At 32.7% G+C, this 22,676-nt stretch overlaps 4 protein-coding genes across 5 annotated transcripts in view; 2 read left to right on the top strand and 2 right to left on the bottom strand.

Annotated features, from left to right (window-relative positions):
* Nucleotides 1–3,070: 3,070 nt before the first annotated feature.
* LOC105205539 lies at nucleotides 3,071–5,162 on the top strand. The gene is made up of 6 exons (XM_039451009.1): nucleotides 3,071–3,283; nucleotides 3,525–3,710; nucleotides 3,985–4,102; nucleotides 4,207–4,290; nucleotides 4,371–4,502; nucleotides 4,577–5,162. Exons 1-6 carry the CDS (start codon nucleotides 3,083–3,085, stop codon nucleotides 4,855–4,857), a joined length of 1,002 nt encoding a protein of 333 aa, XP_039306943.1. The 5' UTR covers nucleotides 3,071–3,082; the 3' UTR covers nucleotides 4,858–5,162.
* A 6,537-nt stretch (nucleotides 5,163–11,699) lies between these two features.
* On the bottom strand, nucleotides 11,700–13,921 carry LOC120357062 (putative nuclease HARBI1). Of its 2 annotated transcripts, XM_039446465.1 has the most exons (7): nucleotides 13,810–13,921; nucleotides 13,545–13,691; nucleotides 13,167–13,249; nucleotides 12,863–13,059; nucleotides 12,584–12,731; nucleotides 12,203–12,347; nucleotides 11,700–12,121 (listed from the first exon to the last, which is right to left on the bottom strand). In XM_039446465.1, exons 2-7 carry the CDS (start codon nucleotides 13,570–13,572, stop codon nucleotides 11,715–11,717), a joined length of 1,008 nt encoding a protein of 335 aa, XP_039302399.1. In that variant the 5' UTR covers nucleotides 13,573–13,691; nucleotides 13,810–13,921; the 3' UTR covers nucleotides 11,700–11,714. The 2 variants fall into 2 exon arrangements, with proteins under 2 accessions (XP_039302399.1, XP_039302395.1); XM_039446461.1 differs by having other exon boundaries at nucleotides 13,167–13,691.
* Nucleotides 13,922–13,924: 3 nt separating this feature from the next.
* Nucleotides 13,925–22,676, top strand: part of LOC105207326 (E3 ubiquitin-protein ligase HUWE1) — a 336,590-nt gene continuing 327,838 nt past the window's right edge. The window contains exons 1-3 of the mRNA XM_039446477.1: nucleotides 13,925–14,162; nucleotides 14,277–14,439; nucleotides 14,527–14,955. Coding sequence (XP_039302411.1) covers nucleotides 14,053–14,162; nucleotides 14,277–14,439; nucleotides 14,527–14,541 — 288 coding nt within the window. The 5' untranslated portion in view covers nucleotides 13,925–14,052 and the 3' untranslated portion in view covers nucleotides 14,542–14,955. The remainder of the gene's footprint in view (nucleotides 14,163–14,276; nucleotides 14,440–14,526; nucleotides 14,956–22,676) is intronic.
* LOC113006060 (E3 ubiquitin-protein ligase HUWE1-like) lies at nucleotides 17,571–18,595 on the bottom strand. Its single transcript, XM_026141993.2, has 3 exons — nucleotides 18,369–18,595; nucleotides 18,092–18,254; nucleotides 17,571–18,000 (listed from the first exon to the last, which is right to left on the bottom strand). Exons 1-3 carry the CDS (start codon nucleotides 18,473–18,475, stop codon nucleotides 17,986–17,988), a joined length of 285 nt encoding a protein of 94 aa, XP_025997778.1. The 5' UTR covers nucleotides 18,476–18,595; the 3' UTR covers nucleotides 17,571–17,985.

The raw sequence follows: 22,676 nt of genomic DNA, 5'->3' as shown, positions 1-22,676 counted from the left end.
TAGAATATCAGTCATCTCGGCGTAATGTAAAGAACTGAGCATGCGCTGTGATAGAAATTTGCACGAAATTTGAAACGTTTCTTTATTAATAATTACATCATTGTATATTTTATTCCTCCCTCCCTGTTAATTATAAAATATATTATACAAATGTTCAATAAAAAGTAGACATTGTGTTGGATTAAAAAAATTATTAGTTTTTGTGCAATGTAGATTTTTTTTATTAAGGCATGAAAACAATTTATTTTATAAAATTAATTAATTTAATTAATAGACACATTCCGTGATTTCGTAATTTGAGAGATTTTATGTGAAATTTAGTGAAGATGGTGCGTCGGTGCATCGTAAAATAAATAAGAAGCAATACTTAAAAAATGATGAAAGGAGAAAAAATAAAAAAATGAAAAAATTATTTCCGCAGCAAAAACATAATTTTTGCAAAAAAAATAAACATAGACCAACTTTTGGTAACTTAGTCAACGATTTGCGAAAATTTTTAAAGAAAAACTGATCCTGCTTCCTTTAGAGTGTTATTATCTCAACAAGACTGCATTGACTTTCGTGATAGATAAGCAACCTATACTAGTCAAACTTCCACAAAAATTAATCAAAGTTTGTAAAATATCAATTTTACATTTACTCGCGGCATTTTGTGCGGATCTAGTAAAACGATCGCGGCTTTTCAAGCGGAACGATTTTAAGAATTTTATACATTACTCGCGGCATTTTATGCGGATTGAGTAAAAAAATCGCGACTTTTCAAGCGGAGCTGAAGGAAATCTAGGAAAAGCACTATATATAGTGCAGTTCGCGGCCTTATGGCGGATCGAACTAATTTGGGAGATAATTAACTGAGAATTCTTTAAAATTAAATTTTTGTATTTGTTTCTTTTTATATATTGAAAGAGACCTTTAAAGAGTCATTTCATTGAATTTTATGTAATTTTATTTGAAGCCTTTCCAGTTTAATTTATGTTAATATATGAACAAACTTCTTCAATTATTGTAAAATATTAAAAAATATTACTTACATGCAAATCACACTCTTCCTTCTGTTCGAGGCTCTCATACGATATTCACGTATGCGATAAAAAAAGACCGAGAGAATACAACATGATATGCGTGCAACGAAGACAACTACATTCAGTTGTAACAACTTTGTGGAGTTAAATAAGATTGGTACACCTGGGGTCTGAACGGTCAGAAAACAAGCGAGAGGGCAAAGAATTAGAGAGAGATGCTTGCAAACTGCACACACCATGTTACTTCCACCATGCTCCAGCCTGACATTACGTTAATTATGAACTGCGAGTATGTAGAAGGATGGTGACTTCTTAGTTTGAAAAATTTCCCCATGGACAGAATCAAAGTCCTTGGGTACAGTCGTGAGCTAAAAGGTTGCAACACATTTTCTTCGATTGTTTTTGAAATGTAGACTTGCTCATCGAACGGCGAACATCATTGGTTCTTACCTATGGATCCAACTAATTACGTTCGCCTACCGATGAGCAAGTTTACATTCCAAAAACCACCGAAGAAAAAGTGTTGCAACCTTTTAGCTCACGACTGTACATGCAGTAATACATGTATTGGTAACACATGTATTACTTAAATAAGCAGAACAAAATTAAAAAATGGATAATGAAATCAGGGTAAATTAAGAAATAGTTTTATATCAAATTTATTATTTATAATAGCTATTCTGTAATAACATTCTGTCATATCCAACCTTCTTGCGATATGTTGATACAAAAATTTAAGGTTATAGTTGTACATTAATAGATATGTCCGTGTTGCTTGAATTTCTTGCATGTGAAATGCTTTCTTTTTCTTAAATGCCTAACATATATTTATTTTGTTTTAAATACATACATTTTTGAAAATTACAAGTAACAGAAATGTATGCCCGGACAGGTTAGATTCGCACATAGATAATTCATACATACTAGTGTGCAGAGTATCAGTTCCACATGAGGCGTACTTTCCGAGACGCGTAAATTACAAAAACCAATTGTAAATTTGTTTAGCATTTCTGTTAGAGATTACAAGAGAAACCCTAATCAGCAATTGATTGCATTAAATACGCATTTCTTGAAAATCCGCGAAATACGCTTCATGTGAAAGAAGGCTTTTAAAATGGCGTAACGTATTTTAGAAGTTACTAGAATACGCTATGCAAGTTACGCCCCATGTGACTGCATCCTTAAGGTGCCTACTGATGGACGCGGCAAATGCCGCGTGCGGCAACAAGGCAGTTCAGGGACCCTATTCTTGAGCACATACGATTATTTTCGTATACGAATAATTTCGCATGAAAGTTTTCGCATGCGATTGGTGAAGTTAATTCTTGATCACTATACGAATTAACGTAGGAAAACTAATCGCATACGAATATTAGAGCGTTGTTGCCAAATCTTCATGAAATGAATGAACCAATGAAATACTAGCTTTAGTTATTCTTGTTGATACATAAGAAATCTGTTGAAAAAAAAACATTATAACCTGTAAATTAATTTCCTATTAGTCATTATTTCGGAGATAAAAATTTAAGAAGAAAACTACACGATTAAATTATTTAGATTGTATTGTAACCTTAAAAAAAGGTTACACATATCGTTTACAACGTTCACGTTTAAGTAGAAATTGAAAATTAAATTTCATTGCCTATTAAATATTTGTATTGCATACAAAATATTGAAATCGTTATAATATAAGGTAATTATAAAAAATTATTTCATTGTTTCATTAATTATTTATTTAAATTTACTTTTTATTGAATTTTATACTTCCTGCTACGATATTTACAAATTACCCAGATAGCACACAGCATTCAAAAAGAATTCATTTTGAAATGCAAAAAGAATTCTTTTCCTAACTTTTTTTTTCTTTTTCAGAAAAAGAATTCTTTTTGCATTTCAAAATAAACTCATATTGGTGACATAAATCTGAATTTTTTTTAAAATCTTTTTGAATTCTCTGTGCTATCTGGGTAAGTAATAATTTTTTATATCTGTATTTTTAATTTATATATATATATATATATATATATATATATATATATATACACACACATATATAAAAGATGGCTGAAAAACGAGTAGGAAATATATCAAATGGACAAAGAAAAATTCTTATTGAATTTCTGAATAATCATCCGGAATTAGTGTCGGCAAAATTTACATCAACATTTTCATATAAAGATGCTCAAAAACTATGGTGTGAAATTACTAATATATTAAATGCCCTTCCTGGAGCTAAAAAGACTTGGGAGCAATGGCGAAAGGTAAATATATGCGGTAACTTTATTTATATATATATATATATATATATATATATATATATATATATATATATATATATATATATATATGCACATATATATATATATGTATAAAATAAAAATAATACATAAAATATATATAAAATACATATTATACACCAAATAATACGTAAACGAAATCTGTGTAGTTTTTATATGATAAACTTTACTTTTGATCAATTAATTTTTTTTTGTAATCTTATAGACTTGGCATGACATGAAAAACAAAGTAAAAGGGAAGAAAGCAGATATCAATCGAAGTTTAAAAAAAACTGGAGGAGGTCCACCATCAGAAATAAACATGACAATGATAGACAACAATGTAGCTAATTTGATTGGACCTACTACTATATACGGTGATGCTACAGTTGACGAATCTATTGCTGAATTTGTAAATATCTGAGCATAGGATACACTTTATAAAAAATTGATTTTAGATAGTGTAAAACTCTGACGGGTTATTTGAATGACCGCCTTTGGCCTTGTGGTGCGGTCCCATGGACGGATATGGTTACGCCATACGCGAAAAGTATCCGTCCAATATGGGACCGTACCATTAGGCCCAATAGTCGATGTCTAAGCATGGGCGCGAAATACGAATTTGAATTGTAGTTTGATGGAAATCTTACAATAGTTTGCCTTACAAAATTAATTTCTTTTTCTAGAATTTTGAAAACACTGAAAATACCGAAATTGAAAATACATTGGGTTTTAAAGAGAACAATTCAGATATATCAACTGCATCAAGAAATAATAATATATTAAAGGATATTACGTATAAAAGTAAATTTTTTTATTTACTTATTTGTAATTTAAATTTTTATTTTACAAGTATTATTTTTAGATGTTTATGATATTTCTTGTATCAACTTTTATTTATTTTGTAGGAAATGTTGATTTAAATACAAAAAAATGTGTTCAAGTAAAGTCATCAATTAATTGCAATAAAGAGCTATTAATATCTAAATCACGTCAGTATATTTATATTTAGTTCTAAAGTCAAATATTTTTTAAAAATAACTTTTTAATGAAAAATGTTGATCTTTTACAGAATCAGTGGAGCCTTGTGTTTTCATATCAGATGAATCAGTCAATGGACAAGCCAATGAAGATACAAATATAAACAACACAAAATTAAAAAATCAAAATATAAAATCAACTATAACAACAGCAGTAACACATAGTAATATTTTGTATAGTAAATTGTTTTTATATAATAAATATATTGTATTACTTAATAAATAAATTATATTTTAGAAGGTATTAAGAAATGCAGACAAAACACATCTAACAGTCAGCAACGTACTACAAAAAAAGGATATTTTGAAAATACTCTTTCGTATACAAAATGTCTAAGCACAAATATGGAGAATGATATGAAGATGCGTGAAGAATATTATAATAAAAAACTTAAATTTATGGAACGTGATGTTATAGCAAAAGAACGAATTGCTGCGGTTATTGAAACTTTTTGTGCAATAAATCAAGAAAATATAACTTACGAAGAAGTAGAAAATTTGAAAGACACAGGTTATTAGTTTAAAAGAAAAATGTTTATTAGTACAATGTTTATTTTTTTTAATGTTTATTTTTTATTTTAAACTGATCAAAATTGCTGTGCCAAAGCTGCACATAACTGATAATTGTTAATACATAAGTTGTTAATACATAGTGCAATATTAAATGTATTATGTGTTATGTGTTCATCATATGTGTGTACAAAATATTAGTAGTAGTAGTAGGTACTTTATTCCTTGCGGAGTACATTGCGGACTTCCGCTCCGCTTACATAGTTTCAACCTTTTTATTCATTGCTTCTTTTACAACACACGAGAGAGAGAGAGAGAGAAAAATCACTCATCCATCCACACTTCCACACTCATTCTTTGGACCTCCGTTTCCGCCGCTTTCTTCCACCCTTTCCTCTCTTCCTTCTACACTCTCATTCATACCCAGCCACCCTCCTCCCTCCCGCATCTCCTCCAATTTTCTCATCCAAACTTCTCCCTCCCCCCTCTCACCTAAAACCTCTCCTACCATCTCCTGCCATCCCTTCTCCGTCCCCCAATCCGTGCATTTCTCCCATATATGCTCCCACGTTTCCTCTCCCCATCCACATATCCTACACTTTCTTTTCTCTTTCTCTTCTCAGTATTTACCTCCTCTCATACCATCTCCTAACCTAAACCTCGCAATCCTTTTCCATCTTTCCTCTTTCCAATTCTTCTTCAAGTACTCCGGCATTCCTTTTCCCTTCACTCTGCTGTACCATCTGTTGAACTTCGAGCTCCTAATTTTTTCCCACCTTTCCTCTTCCTGCCGCCTCCTCTCTCTTGCCACCACCTCTTCCCCCCTTAACCCTCCCTCTTCTCTCAACTTTTCTATCTCCTTGATGTTCCAGCTCTTTTCTTCATAGAAACTTCTTCTTTCTTCCTCCCATTTTCCCATCACCTTTCCCTCCTTCGCTCTACCCATGGTGGAAGGATAACATAGTGTGTGCAGTTCGCGCGTGTCTCTCTCTAAAAATTTGCCCTCTTCGTCTATCGGTGGGTTATAGTTAATAAGACAGCCAACTGTGAAAAGCAAAATTATTTAGCGTCAGCCTGTTGGTATGCTGAGTCATCTATCCTTGTTTCATGCACTTATTCAAGTATCTGCTTCTCTTTCTATCGGGAACAGTTATGCACGTGAAGTGTTACACTAATTTTTGACCGAAGATTCGGTTCATTCGGTTAGTTTCCTCCATTTCCTTTTCATCGTAAGAACACGTGTGAAAGAAATAGGAAACAGCGTAAGAGTATGCAAGAAACTGACAAGCTTTTAATATGTTGTAATACAGATAAAAATGTGGGACACGTATTTTTATATGTATAACAACGGGCCCATATGATTGTCAAGAGGATAAAACACACTCTTGAAATAAATTGATTTTTTAATTTCTGAATTAAAAAATCTTAATACTTAAGTAATACCATCGAAATGGTAAAAAATATAAAAAAATGTTTTAAATAAAAGTTTTATATATTTCTATGTATTTTATAACACTTTGTTTAGATTTTTTTTAATGTTATTTTTCTCGAAATTTTCCTTCTCTTCTAAATTTCTGAAAAATTTAAAATTTACTTTATATCAAAACTTATAGCATATTTAACAACAAATTCAAACATGTATGGTGAAGTTATAGTTCGAAGACACATTTTTCAGAAATAAACTAAAAATATCTATATTGCTATACACGCGCCCCATCCATATCTGCTTTATGGCGTCTATTGTTAATATATATTTATTTTTTTAATAACTACAAAATTTTTCGTATTATTATATTTTTATATGTTTTTTAGGTTTAATTTTATTGTTTTTTATTTTTTATTTATTTATTTATTTACTTATTTAATTTTTACCTATTTACTTTTTATTGCTAAAAATCTATACAATAATGAGGACGCTCAGAATTTAACTGAACAAAAATAACTGTATTTGCTTGTCTTATTATTAAGTTTTTCCAATTTAATATTTAATTTTGATATAACAACAAACTTGTTCAATTGTAAAATATTAAAAAATATCACTTACATGCAAATCACACCTTCCTTCTGACGTATGTAAATCGAGCCATGAAAATATACATACAAGGATAGAAAGAGAAACTAACATGTGTGAAACAAAGAAGGTAGATCCAGCATACCAACAGGATGACACTAAATAATTTTACTTTTCACAGTTGGCTGTCTTATTAACTATAACCCTTGCAGAGCAAAAGTGGGCGTGGTTTAGCCGAACTGCACACACCATGCTATCCCTTCCACCATGGCTCTACCTCTTATCTCCTCCCAACACAACCTTGCCAACTCCCCCCCTCCTCCTTCTCCCAGTTTCATTTTATAACTCCATGCCCTCATTCCTGCCCTTCCCCTTAATTTTTCGCTCTGCATCTCCTCCCTTACCATGTACCCCGGTGTGTACCTTCCCACCCCTATTACCCATTTCAAGTACCTGTCCTGTATCCTCTCTACCTTTTCCCTTTCTTTCCACCCCCAAATTTCTGCCCCATAACTAACCACCGTCCATACCAACCTATCAAATAACCACATCCTTCTAGCCCAGTTCTTTCCAAATTTCCTTTTCCCTATTCCCCATACTTCTCTCATCACCACCGCTCCTTTTTTGACTCTCTCCTCTATATGTTCTTTCTGTCCCCCATTTGCCATCATCATGTAGCCCAAATATTTATACCTTTTCACTTCCTCTATTTCATTTCCTTTCCATTTCCATATTATCTTTTTCTGTCTCCCACCCCCTCTTCTACACCTCAACACTTTTGTCTTCTCCACATTTACTTCTAATCTTTTCTGTTCTACATATTCTTCTAATGTTTTTATTAACCCTTTCATCCCTGCTTCATCCTCTGCCACCACCGCCACATCATCCGCATACGCCAGGGAATAAATTTTTCTTCCTTTCACCTTTACTCCCCCCCATCCCCCCTTCTCCAATTCCTCATCCAAATCCGCTAGTAGTAGTGTGAACATGCATGGGCTCAACGGACATCCCTGTCTCACTCCTCTATTTGTCCAAAAGTTTCCCCCCTCTCTTTCCCCCACCCTTACTCTACTTATTGTTTCCTCCAAAACTTCCTCACACCTCACCACCAGACTCTCTCTCACTCCTTTTCTCCTCATTGTCTGTACCAGTATCTCCCTATCCACCGAGTCAAACGCTGCTTTCATATCCACGAGCATAACTACTATTTTGCCTTTTGCTTCCGCTATTTTCTTATTTATTAAATAATTTAATACGTATATGTGATCTATCGTTCCTACCCCTCTCCTAAACCCCGTTTGACTCGGTGGTAATATCCCTTTATTTTCTACTTCTTCCCTCAATCTCTCCGCCAAAACCGCCGCGTACACTTTATACGCCGTTTGCGTAAGCGTAACCCCCCTATAGTCTTCTACCTTTTCCCCCTCCCCCTTTTTCAATATCGGTACCACTATCCCTTCTCTCCAATCTTCCGGCCATCCCTCTCCCTTCCACACTCTATTACATATCTCCCACAGCCATTCCCTTATTTCTTTTCCCCCATATTTCCATACTTCATTCGTAATCCCATCCCCTCCTGCCGCTTTTCCGTCCTTCAATCTCCTTATCGCCCTACCAATTTCCTCTCTACTAATCTCTTCCTCCTCCTCTACCCCTCTCCCCATTACCGCCCCTCTTATTCTCCACTCTACTCCCCCCAGCACCCCTCTAAAGTGTTTTTCCCACTCCCCCATTTCAATCCCTTCCCTGACTCTCTTTCTCTTCCTCCTTCCTTTATTCACTACCTTCCACACGTCCTTTTCGGATCTTATTCCTTCTATATCCCTCTCCCATCTTTCCCTCTCCTTTTTCTTCTCCTCACAATGTTCCCTGTACCTCTTTCTCATTTCTTTATATTTTTTCCCTTCTCCCCCTCTCTTCCTCCACCATTTTAACTCCTCCATAACCTCTCTTTTTCTATCCCTACATTCCTCATCCCACCATCCTCTCCGTTCCTTCTTCTCTTCCTTCTCTACTCTCTCTAATGCCACTTCTACTTTTCTCTTCATTTTCCTCCAAACCTCCCCTACCCCCTCACCATCACTATCCCTCTTCCCAAGGTATTCCTCAAATTTCTTTTTTCCCTTCTCCGTCCAAACCCCCCTTCTTCCTCTCCCTTTCCTTTTCCCGGTCCTCTTTTCCCTCCGGCCTCCTCCCTCCACCCATACTGTTATCGGCTGATGATCGGAGTCTACCCAATCCTCCACCTTCATCTTTTCTTCCTTCTTGTCTCCTCATTCCCGATCACATAATCTATTACGGTCCCTCCCTTCCCTCCTGTATACGTCCATTCCCCCTCCTCATCCCCCTTTACGCTTCCATTCAATATTGACCATCCCAATTCTCCTATATAACCACATAGCTTTTTTCCCTCTCTATTCATCTTTTCATCCTTCGAGCTCCTCTTTCCCTGTTCTGCCCCTCCCTCTTCATCCTCACCTATTCTTCCCCCCTCTCTCCCCGTCCTAGCATTGAAATCCCCTTCTATTAACACCCTCACCCCTTCCTCTCTGTCCTCCATCCAGTCTCTCAGCCTTCCCATTTTTCCCTCCAAATCTCTATTTACATATACTCCTATTAGTCTCCACCACTCTCCCCCTAAATTTACTTTTACTGCTTGTAATCCCTCCTCTTTTCTTTCCTTATCATCCTTTTCTCTCCCTATCCCTTCCCTTATCCTCACAATCATTCCTCCCATTGCCCTCCCTTTCTTACTCTTCCTTGCCGCCTCTTGCACTTCCCACACGTATCCTTTTGGCAGCCATTTTCGAACTCTTTCCCATCCCTTCTTCTGTAACCAAGTCTCACTCAGGAACATTACATCCCATTCTTTTAGTCTCTCCCTGAAATCCTTCTCTTTATTTTCCATGCCTGCCACATTCCAAAAGCCTATTTTATACTTTTTGCCATCCTCTTTTTTCTTATTCCTCCTCTTTTTCCTATGCTTCTCATTTTCTATATTTCCTTTTATTTCTCCCTCTCCCTCTCCCTCCGTCCACCTCCCTACTATAAATCCTCTTTCTCTTTTTCCACTCCTCTACCCTTTTCCATCCCCCCCTTCCATTCTCTTACTTCTTTTCCGTGCCATTCCCTCAACTCATCCTTAATCTCATCCCATACCCATAATTTCTCCTCAATCCATATTTTCATATAACCTACTCTTACTTTCCTACCTTCCCTCCTTATTCTTTCCGCTTCCTTCCTTATCCACCACTCTATCCTTCTCTCCTTTTCTGTCAGATCATCCACTATCCACTCCCTTCTTTCCCTCAGTTTTGCTTTTCCTTTCATCACTTCAATTTTCTCCCCTACACTTGCTAATCTTACCCATACCATTTCCCTTCCTTCCTTATCTTTTTTCCCTATACTCCTTATCCCTTCCATTCTCGCTGTCGCCCCCGTTGCCCCCACTATCTCTTCTATCTCTTTTCTTAACCCCTCTATTCCTTTCTCCTTTGCTTTCATTCCTTTTACTATTATATTCCTCTTCCTTTCTTCCCTTCTCCTCTTTTCCCCCTTTAATTCTATTCTCTTCATCCTTTCTTCTAATTCCTTCATCTCTCCCTTTCTCCCTCTCTCCATCTGCTTTACCCCTTCCTCTTCCTTCCTTTCCTCATCCCCTTCCTCTTTCTCCTCCCTCCCTTTACCTTTCTCTATCTCTTCCACTCTTTTCTCTAAACTGTCTAATCTTTTCCTCATTTCTTCCATCCATTCCCTCATCTCTGCTTTCCCCTCCTTTACCTCTCTTAATTCCGCTTTAATTTCCTTAAAACCCTCCCTTACTTCCCTTAATATCTCACTTAACCCCCCTTTTTCTTGCCTTTCCAGCTGTTTTTCCGGCTGCTTTTCTAGCTGTTTTTCCGGCGATCTCACTACCTTTATACTTTTCTTAAAGATATCTGACTGTAATGCATCTATCTCCTTCCTTTTCTCTCCTCTCTTAAACGCCTCTATCAGCGATAGACTATATGCTCTATCCCTCATCCCCTCTGCTTTGCTCGGTCTCCCCACCCTCCTCTTCTCTTCTCCTGTCCACTCCTCTACTTCCCTTTCTCTCTCCTTCCTTCCCTCCTTTCCTTCCTCCATCTCGTCTTTCCTCTAACCTGCCTACTTCCTATTCACGAGTTTATTTACTTGCAGTCGGGTTGTAAAAGAAAAACAAAAATTTCTTTTAAGTAATCTATATATGTATTTTTTTTCCCTTCCCTCCTTCTTTTGTAGAAAATATGACTCTTTTATATTTAAGATGATCACTTACTCCAAAAAAAAAAAAAAAAAACAATTTAAACAAGTTTTATAATATTTTAGCTTATTTTTATAATTATTATACCGCTGTAGCAAATGCAAAAATATAAAATCATATATTAAGATATTAAATCGGTTACTCAAACGTTACTCTAATTCAAAATTTCCCGCTACTGCACTTACTCTCTCCTGCTCTGCTTCTCACTTCTACCGCCCGATGTCGCTACCCTCCCTCTTTTCTGCTTTCTCTCTACATTCTAAACCTGCTCTCCCGTCTAACCTCCAAATCCCGTCCCAACCCTACTATCCCTCCTGTCTCCCTATTCTCTTCCCCCGGCCCTTTACCCTTATTCACCCTCTGCCACCAGCCCCTTCCCTTTCCCTTCACCTCCTCGCACTCCACCACGTCTCACCCTATCCCCTAATACCTGTTTATCACTCGCACTCTCCACACACACACGTCAGTCACTCTCGCTACCGGAAACGGAAGTCCGTGTACAAAATATTATTATAAGCAAAATAAAATTAAACAAAATGTTATATAATTATTGCATTATTGATAGATTTATATTTAATTTAAGAAAAAATTTCTAATTATACGGCGTTGCATTACTTTTGCTTTTGTAAGATCAGGATTTAAACGCCCTACAGCAGCTTCAACTTCCATTGGTCTCTCATTCAACATACCAAAATCCATATGTAAATCATAATCATCATCTGGAAGAGGTAAATTATTTTCTACACACATATTGTGCAGAACTACACATGAATTTATAATTTTAGAAGCCACGTTTGGAGTATAATGAAGTACTCGGTGTTTCAACAAGCAACGAAAGCACATTTTTAATAATCCGTTGCATCTTTCAATAATTGAGCGTGTTCTTTTAAAACATTGATTATAACGTTTTTCTGGAGTAGCCGGTTGAACATCATTCAGTGGAGTTAGAAGCCATGGTCTTAGCGCGTAACCTGAATCACCTAACGTACAAATAAAATAAATTTTTTATTATAAATGTAAATATTTAAATAAATGTAATAAAACGTATAATGTATACAAACCTATCAAATAAAAATTATCATGCCCTCGTGCATGTAAAGTTTGCATCACTGGCAAAACATTGCAATGATTCCAGATTAAACTATCATGACAACTTCCAGGATATCGAGCATTAACATTTAAAATTTTCATTCTTGAATCACAAATCTATAATAAAATAATAATATAATCAAATAAAATAATTGTAAATTGTATGTAATTCCATTACAACTGATAGATATAATATGAATCTTACATAAACATATATATTTTACATATTTTACATATTTTATATTATATATTTTATATATTTTATGTATTTTTTTATATATTTTAATTTACATTTTTATACTTTATATACTTTATTTTATATATTTTATATTTTATATATTTAAATTACTTACTAACTGTGTATTTATGGAATGGTATCCTTTTCGATTTACATATACATGTTCTGGATACATTTCATTGTTCTTTGAGGGTGGAAATATAGCCACGTGAGTACAGTCTATACATCCTACGACACCTGGGAATCCATATTCTGTGTAAAATCTATAAATACCATATTAAAATAACTCAAATAATTTTAAATCCATATTCTATGTAAAATATATAAATGCCGTATTAAAATAAATAACGCAAATAATTTTAAATAACAATTAAATTTAATTAATTTTTCGTACGCATTACGTATGGTCGTAAGCTCTTCTAAATTCCTCGGAAAATAAACCCATTCGTTAAACACATTGGGGTGATTGAGTACTATGTTTACATCTCGAATACAACGATTTACAGAGGATTGACTAACTCCAATATATCCATTGCATCCAATACCTAACTGATAACTTCCAACTGCATAAAATCTAAGAGCAGTAAATACCTATAAAAATCAAAGTTGTTATAAATACAAAACCTAAATAATATAATATCTGAAGTATAATATTTATAACATATTAATTATTACATGTTATACAGCTTTTCTTTTACCTTTTGTTCCGCATCTAATGCTGATCTTCTTGAAATTGGATCACTATATTCCTCTACTATGTCAATTACCCTTTGTACCATATCTGTACTTAAACGAAATAATCTCATAAACTCCAAATTATTTAATTCAAATGGATCATTACGTTGAAATCTTTCTCTATTTTCAAACACAATGTTTGCATTTTCCAAAACATTTATTACATTAAAATTAATTAACCTTCTTAAAACCGCCATTGTTATATGAAATTTTTACTGTTATATAAAATTTTGGTTATTTATCGCATACGAATCTTTATTTCGAATGCCATGACCCATACGATGTAAATCGCATGATATTTTTCGAATACGACCGCGTAGTAATCATTCATGAATACCAACTGTTAAAAGTCGTATACGAAACTGCCATTTTCGTATGCGATATATGTTCAAGAATAGGGCCCCAGAAAGAACTGGATTAGAGTCCCTAGAAGTAGAGAGTCTGGACATCTCGGGGTTTCACGTGATTGGATGCATGTGATTGTGCATCTAAAATGGCAGCACCAATACGGATCCCTGTTTAATCCTCTTTAGCCAATGCGATAACAGCAGACACACGTTCAAGTGCACACAATGATAAACATACACACACATAAAGCTCACGTACAGTCGTGAGCTAAAAGGTAGCAACACTTTTTTCTTGATGAGTTTCTGAACGCGCACCTTTAACGACAGATGAGAACGACTGCATCCATCGAATTTTGCGCGCAACGTCAAACCATATCAAACGTTCGTATCCAAGGTGTACGACATAAGATTCGATCGGCTTTGGTCTAATTAATAATTTAAGCTTAATTAGACCAAATAATAAAGTCATATAATAAACTCCGTACAAATCTCAAGGCAATTTATGAATGCAGCGAAAGATTTGGATTTGCATAAGCTTGTTACAAAAGAGACCAAACTTGAATATATTAGGCTCGTGTGTCAAATGAAAATGATTGAAACAATTCGTAAGCAGTAAGTGAATTTTCTAAAATCTAGTAGAAAGATATATTGTTTGCTTTAACTATTTGTTTAATTACGTTTTTACGTTCTACGTTATTTTTATACTTTAAATCTTCCTCGCTACAGGTTAAATGTATTCTTGGAAGGCTTTTATGATATTATACCTAAACAACTGATTTCCATATTTAATGAACAAGAATTTGACTTATTGGTCATCGTGCCTTATGTAGATATCGAGAATCTTGTAGCAAATACTGAACATCATAAATACACTGCTATGTCTTTACAGGTACTACATTTTGATATTTTGTATTATCTCAAGTTTGAAAGAATTGAATTATACTACATTTTATTATTTTTTTTTTTTCACTCACAGATTCAATGGTTCTAGTGTATTACATAGTTTTGATCAAGCGGATCGTGCGAAGTTCTTACAATTCGTTACGTCTAAAGTGTCGTTACAAGATTTTGCTGTGTTAGAAGGCATGAATTGCATATAAAAGTTCCAAATTCAAAGAGAAGATAGATCAACAGACAAAACTTCCATCTGCACATACCCGATAAATATCTGAAGAAAGAAATTTTTGTAATACTTTCTCATATGCGTGTATAAGCTGAAATTAAATCGATATAAAAGTGGGCTAAAACTGTATTCTCTAATTGCAGTTTCAATCAATTGGATCTGCCAGTGTACGAGACGTATGATAAACTTTATACAAATCTACTTATGAATGCAGCGAAAGATTTGGATTTGCATAAGCTTGTTGGAACGCTATTGTCATATAATATGTAGCATTAATAATAAGTATGAGTAAAATAATAACTTATTCCACAAATAACTTTATTATTAAATAATATGATATTGACAATAGAAATACAAACTAATACTAAAATTTTTTTCAAATTATAAAAAAAATCATTTAACACTTAAAAAAATAATCTAAAAATATAAATATACATTACAATGCAAGTGTGTTATGTAATTTTTACATATATAATTTATTTTATTCTTATTAGATAACAATATTCTTGTCGGATATTCTTTAGGACTGTTTACATAAATTTTCGATATAAGAATAATACATTAGAAATATTGATACACTTTTATAATACATCTCCATAATAATATATCTCCAAAATTAAAAAATTTGAGTATTAGAATGCTAGAACATATTTCAAGTTTTGTTTTTTTCAATAAAGTGAAATATTAGAAAGTTGGTATTACATTTCTTAAATGTATTTCTTGAATAATAAATATTATTTTAAATATTCACAAAGTGTGTGTGTCTATGTATATAATTTTTGCTTATTTTTATGCAATTCAACATTTCCGTTGTTACGTTCTTTTCTTTCCGCTATCGTCTCTTTTGCAGATCGGAATCTGCTTTCTTGAACCAGATTTAAAAGTTGATGGTCTTCATCAGCTGTAGTACAGCGGGGTCGACCTGTGGGTCGTGGATCTACATTCCCTTCTTCTTTCAATTGTTTTAATAATCGGTAAATTGTACTCCTCTGCAAAAGAAACGTTTTAAAAAACATTTTGAACTTTGATAATGATGCGGTGTCACCATAGTATGTACAACATTTTTTGAATTTTTCAATTAATTTTTTTACCCCTGTGAGAAAAACCGAAAAAATTCGCGGAAAAAATGAAAAAAAAAAACAGGTTTTTTTCCGAAGCCTTTAAAACTATACATTATTAGGTACAGAATTGTAATAATATTTATAGATATATGTAAGTATACTTTACATTTACGTTACATAATCTTGAAACTTTTGTCACTGTCATTCCTGTGTCTATATATGCAAGTATTTTGCCTCTAACGAACTGAGAAATAGGGCCAGGCATTTTGATGTGATGTTAATAATATATTACATATATATATTTATATGTATACGTATAATTACATTGGAGTCAATATATATTAGGTTTTTGCCTAAAGTTATATTTAAACAGAAGAAAATAGATATATATGAACAATCTGATGTTATCTATAACTCCAATGTAATTGTTTAACGAATCGATTAACTAATCTATTCGTGTATATATACATATATTCCTATATATATTTTTTTAATGCAAAAATTTTTCTCATAATTTTTCTTATAATTTTTCATAACTTTTCAGAATACCTGTAATTTTGAAAAAAAAAGATGTAAACTTCTTAAGTTGTTTCAGAGTATTTCTCATAAATGTTCCAATTTGTACATACACAAAATCTGAAAAATTTATAAAACTACAGGTATTCTGAAAAATTACGAAAAATTATATGAAAAATTGAGAAAAATTTTTGCATTAAAAAAATATATATAGGAATATATGTATACATATGTATATATGTATATATATATGTAATATATTATTAACATCACATCAAAATGCCTGGTTCTATTTCTCAGTTCGTTAAAGGCAAAATACTTGCATATATAGACACAGGAATGACAGTGACAGAAGTTTCAAGATTATGTAACGTAAATGTAAAGTATACTTACATATATCTACAAATATTATTACAATTCTGTACCTAATAATGTATAGTTTTAAAGGCTTCGGAAAAAACCTGTTTTTTTTTTCATTTTTTCCGTGGATTTTTTCGGTTTTTCTCACAGGGGTAAAAAAATTAATTGAAAAAATTCAAAAAATGTTGTACATACTATGGTGACACCGCATCATTATCAAAGTTCAAAATGTTTTTTAAAACGTTTCTTTTGCAGAGGAGTACAATTTACCGATTATTAAAACAATTGAAAGAAGAAGGAAATGTAGATCCACGACCCACAGGTCGACCCCGCTGTACTACAGCTGATGAAGACCATCAACTTTTAAATCTGGTTCAAGAAAGCAGATTCCGATCTGCAAAAGAGACGGTAGCGGAAAGAAAAGAACGTAACAACGGAAATGTTGAATTGCATAAAAATAAGCAAAAATTATATACATAGACACACACACTTTGTGAATATTTAAAATAATATTTATTATTCAAGAAATACATTTAAGAAATGTAATACCAACTTTCTAATATTTCACTTTATTGAAAAAAACAAAACTTGAAATATGTTCTAGCATTCTAATACTCAAATTTTTTAATTTTGGAGATATATTATTATGGAGATGTATTATAAAAGTGTATCAATATTTCTAATGTATTATTCTTATATCGAAAATTTATGTAAACAGTCCTAAAGAATATCCGACAAGAATATTGTTATCTAATAAGAATAAAATAAATTATATATGTAAAAATTACATAACACACTTGCATTGTAATGTATATTTATATTTTTAGATTATTTTTTTAAGTGTTAAATGATTTTTTTTATAATTTGAAAAAAATTTTAGTATTAGTTTGTATTTCTATTGTCAATATCATATTATTTAATAATAAAGTTATTTGTGGAATCAGTTATTATTTTACTCATACTTATTATTAATGCTACATATTATATGACAATAGCGTTCCAACAAGCTTATGCAAATCCAAATCTTTCGCTGCATTCATAAGTAGATTTGTATAAAGTTTATCATACGTCTCGTACACTGGCAGATCCAATTGATTGAAACTGCAATTAGAGAATACAGTTTTAGCCCACTTTTATATCGATTTAATTTCAGCTTATACACGCATATGAGAAAGTATTACAAAAATTTCTTTCTTCAGATACTTATCGGGTATGTGCAGATGGAAGTTTGTCTGTTGACCTATCTTCTCTTTGAATTTGGAACTTTTATATGCAATTCATGCCTTCTAACACAGCAAAATCTTGTAACGACACTTTGGACGTAACGAATTGTAAGAACTTCGCACCATCCGCTTGATCAAAACTATGTAATACACTAGAACCATTGAATCTGTGAGTGAAAAAAAAAAAAATAATAATAAAATGTAGTATAATTCAATTCTTTCAAACTTGAGATAATACAAAATATCAAAATGTAGTACCTGTAAAGACATAGCAGTGTATTTATGATGTTCAGTATTTGCTACAAGATTCTCGATATCTACATAAGGCACGATGACCAATAAGTCAAATTCTTGTTCATTAAATATGGAAATCAGTCGTTTAGGTATAATATCATAAAAGCCTTCCAAGAATACATTTAATCTGTAGCGAGGAAGATTTAAAGTATAAAAATAACGTAGAACGTAAAAACGTAATTAAACAAATAGTTAAAGCAAACAATATATCTTTCTACTAGATTTTAGAAAATTCACTTACTGCTTACGAATTTCAGTCATTTTCATTTGACACACGAGCCTAATATATTCAAGTTTGGTCTCTTCTGTAACAGGCTTATGCAAATCCAAATCTTTCGCTGCATTCATAAATTGCCTTAAGATTTGTACAGAGTTTATTATATGACTTTATTATTTGGTCTAATTAAGCTTAAATTATTAATTAGACCAAAGCCGATCGAATCTTATGTCGTACATCTTGGATACGAACGTTTGACATGGTTTGACGTTGCGCGCAAAACTCGATGGATGCAGTCGTTCTCATCTCTCGTTAAAGGTGCGCGTTCAGAAACTCATCAAGAAAAAAGTGTTGCTACCTTTTAGCTCACGACTGTACACCCAAGGACTTTGATTCTGTCCATGGGAAAATTTTCCAAACTGAGAAGTCACCACTTTCTACATACTCGCAGTTCATGATGAATAAAATGACTAGAGCTTATTGGTCGTTACGTTAATCATAAACTGTAAATATGTAGAAAGATAGCGACTTTTTAGTTTGGAAAATTTCCCCATGGACAGAATCAAAGTCCTTGGGTGTACAGTCGTGAGCTAAAAGGTAGCAACACTTTTTTCTTATAATATTATAATATTTCACCACATACCTGTTTTTTCGTATCAATGTATACCCATGGAATTTGGGAAGGTTCCGATAGTGCACAGTACTATTGCACACAGCCAATCACAGCGGCTGGTGCCTAGTGATATTTTTCTGTTCAAGCGCTATGAGTGGTTGTGAGTGGCTTGTGTGCAATAGTACTGTGCGCTATCGGTACCTTCCCTGGAATTTGATTCTGTCCATGGGGAAATTTTCCAAACTAAGAAGTCGCTATCTTTCGACATACTTACAGTTTATGATTAACGTAACAACCAATAAAATCTAGTTGGTACATTAATCATAAACTGCGAGTATGTAGAAAGTGGTGACTTCTCAATTTAGAAAATTTCCCCATGGACAGAATCAAATTCCGTGGGTGTACAGTCGTGAGCTAAAAGGTTGTAACACATTTTCTTTGATGGTTTTTGGAATGTAGACTTGCTCATCGATCGGCGAACGTAATTGGTTCTTACCTGTGGATCCAACCAATTACGTTCGCCGATCGATGAGGAAGTTTACATTCCAAAAACCATCGAAGAAAATGTGTTGAAACCTTTAAGCTCACGACTATACACCCACGGAATTTGATTCTGTCCATGGGGAAATTTTCTAAATTGAGAAGTCACCACTTTCTACATACTCGCAGTTTATGATTAATGTACCAACTAGATTTTATTGGTTGTTACGTTAATCATAAACTGTAAGTATGTCGAAAGATAGCGACTTCTTAGTTTGGAAAATTTCCCCATGGACAGAATCAAATTCCAGGGAAGGTACCGATAGCGCACAGTACTATTGCACACAAGCCACTCACAACCACTCATAGCGCTTGAACAGAAAAATATCACTAGGCACCAGCCGCTGTGATTGGCTGTGTGCAATAGTACTGTGCACTATCGGAACCTTCCCAAATTCCATGGGTATACATTGATACGAAAAAACAGGTATGTGGTGAAATATTATAATCATAAACACTGTGTGATACAATGTTATCACGGATAAACATCGATTATTTGATTTCATTTACCCACGGATTATACATTTAGATCATATTTGATATCCTTTTCAACATCGCGTAGAAAATGAAGTTAAAAATGTTCGCTAGAGAAACGGCATCCGTTCCAGTGATATAAATGTAAAAATCTTTTATCTGTAAAGTGACATAAAAGTTGGAAAACACTAGATTGTATACTGTTATTATAGTGTTAATATAGTGTCGTTTTTATTCATGAAAGAAAAAAATGTTTTAAAATTATTATAATTTAACTATAATTTATTTCAGTTGATTCATAAAAATTAGTTTTAGTATTAATTATAATTCATAATTGTTTTGACATGCAGTTTGTACCTGATATTATTACCGCATAAATAGTAAACAAATGTTAGTAAAATAGTTATATTTATTATTTTTCACATAGCACGTAATATTTCTGTGATATCACAGAAATATTGCAATATCACTGAAATATTACATTTCACTGTGAAATATCACAGAAATATTACATATTACTGTGAAATATCACAGAAATATTACTGTCATATTACACAGTGATAATGACATTGAAGTATTCTAGTAATATCACAGGAATATCACAGAAATATTACTGTGATGTTACACAATGATAACAACATTAAAATATTCCAGTGATATCATTGCAATATATTGTTGCAATATTTAATCCCAAAGAACAAGGTAATGTCAAATGACGTTTCTATTATGTCTTATTAATGCAACATCACTATGTCTTTGATTAATTGAATATTTTTAGTATCTATAATATTCTTGGTAATTTCGGTATCCTATAGAAGAAATCAACTTACAAATAAAATAATGTAGGTTTACTTTATGGATGTTGGTGATAAATATGGTTCACAAGGCATTGTTTCGAGAAGTAGACAATAATGAGGCGTTTATTCTTACAGTTTTCGTACACGAATCTGTTCTCTCTCCATGCACGCTCACGCACGCTACGCTGTCTCTCTGTGTGTCTCTCTCTTTTTCACGTTGCGCACCGAACTTTGCCGAATCGCGCCGAATGTCTTTACGGGCGCTCGTGCCGAAATCACCGTGCGCCTAATCGCTTCTGCTATAACAAAAAATAAAAACTAACTACGTATCTAACGCAACACAAAACTAGAACGCTATCTAAACTCCGATCCTACAATAATAATGTCTTTGCCCTTTCGTGGAATGAAAGTAAAAATTAAAAAAGAAATTAATTTTATTATTAGTTTGAGTATTTACTTAGTTTATCTCTAAAGTGTATATATAAACTAATGTACGCTCTTCTATGTAATCTATCAATTTAATTATCGCTTTACAACTTGATCAACAATGATTTTATTAAAAAATTACAGAAAAACCTTTGTATTTGTCTTATTGCCATTTATAATTTTTACAGGATCACAAAAATTGATTTTAATTTTTAAAAATTTGCATCATAAAAAATTTTTTAAAAGAAAATGTTTACAAAAAGTTTTGTCAATACACATTTATTATTCACTGGGCAATAAATATTTTAAGGTATATTTAGAAGTTTTTGAAAAAAATATACATTTTTACGTCGTTTAATATTTACTGCTCGGTACATTATTTTGTAAAATAATTTATTTATTAATGTTGATTAGACTATTATACATCACAGTAAAAGGTTTTTCAAATTAATTAAAATATTAAATTTCCAACAAATTTTTCTTTAGACTTTACTTTTTTTTAATTCTATTAAAAAATATGATTATATATATTCTATCATTAATTAGGTATTTTACAATGTTCATTAATTATATGAATGTATATAATGTTGCGGCTCGGTCACCAACCGTCACAACATACGACAAAACAAGCAAGCGTGTGCACAGCCACTATGCGGTCCCGCCGTGTGTATAAGACTCTACGCAAACAAGTGAGTGCTGGCACCACCGCTAGGTGGCTGCGTCGCTGGAGACCTTCTTGTGAGTCGAATGCAGCTACAGTTGTTATATTTAGACGCCACCGCGGCCGACTCACTAGCTCACACTTCAGTGAGATTTTAAGGAAAATCGTCGCTTGTTGTAATTTGGAGACGAATACTCGTTCTGATTCTTTTTCCAATGTGACGTGTGTGTGGAACGCTGTTCCACATAAAATTTTATATTTTTACATGTAAATAATACTTTGTATTGTTATTTAATCTTGAACATAAATTAAAATTATAATGCAAATTAAATCTTTTTTAACAAAAAGGAAAAAGGACACAAGAGATATTTTTTTGTAAATTAAACATTTATTACGTTTACATTATTGTATTCTGTTTTAATAAATATAATTATTTTTTTTCTATGTCTAATATATATTACATGTAACAATGTTTTGTATTTTTGTGTGTATTTTTAACAATGTGTTATAAGCTGTTTTGTATTGTTGTGTGTATTTTTAATAATATGTTATAAGCTGTTTTGTATTGTTGTGTGTATTTTTAACAATGTGTTATAAGTTGAAATAAGGCATTAGTAAATTCAAATACAACAGTTACCTTATTATCATATAATAATTATATAACAAAGTAACAACTTATACTACATTTATATCACATTAAAATAAATTTATAAAATTGTTATATAAATGTTTGGTTCAATTAATATAACGTTTTAGTAACACGTTATATGGATGTTATATAACTGCAATTTCGTATGAGTGGGAAATTAAAACTAACATGC

This window comes from Solenopsis invicta, chromosome 1 (genome assembly GCF_016802725.1).
Source record: "Solenopsis invicta isolate M01_SB chromosome 1, UNIL_Sinv_3.0, whole genome shotgun sequence".
Classification (NCBI taxonomy): Eukaryota; Metazoa; Arthropoda; class Insecta; order Hymenoptera; family Formicidae; genus Solenopsis; species Solenopsis invicta.
This window is presented reverse-complemented; position numbering and strand designations above follow the sequence as displayed.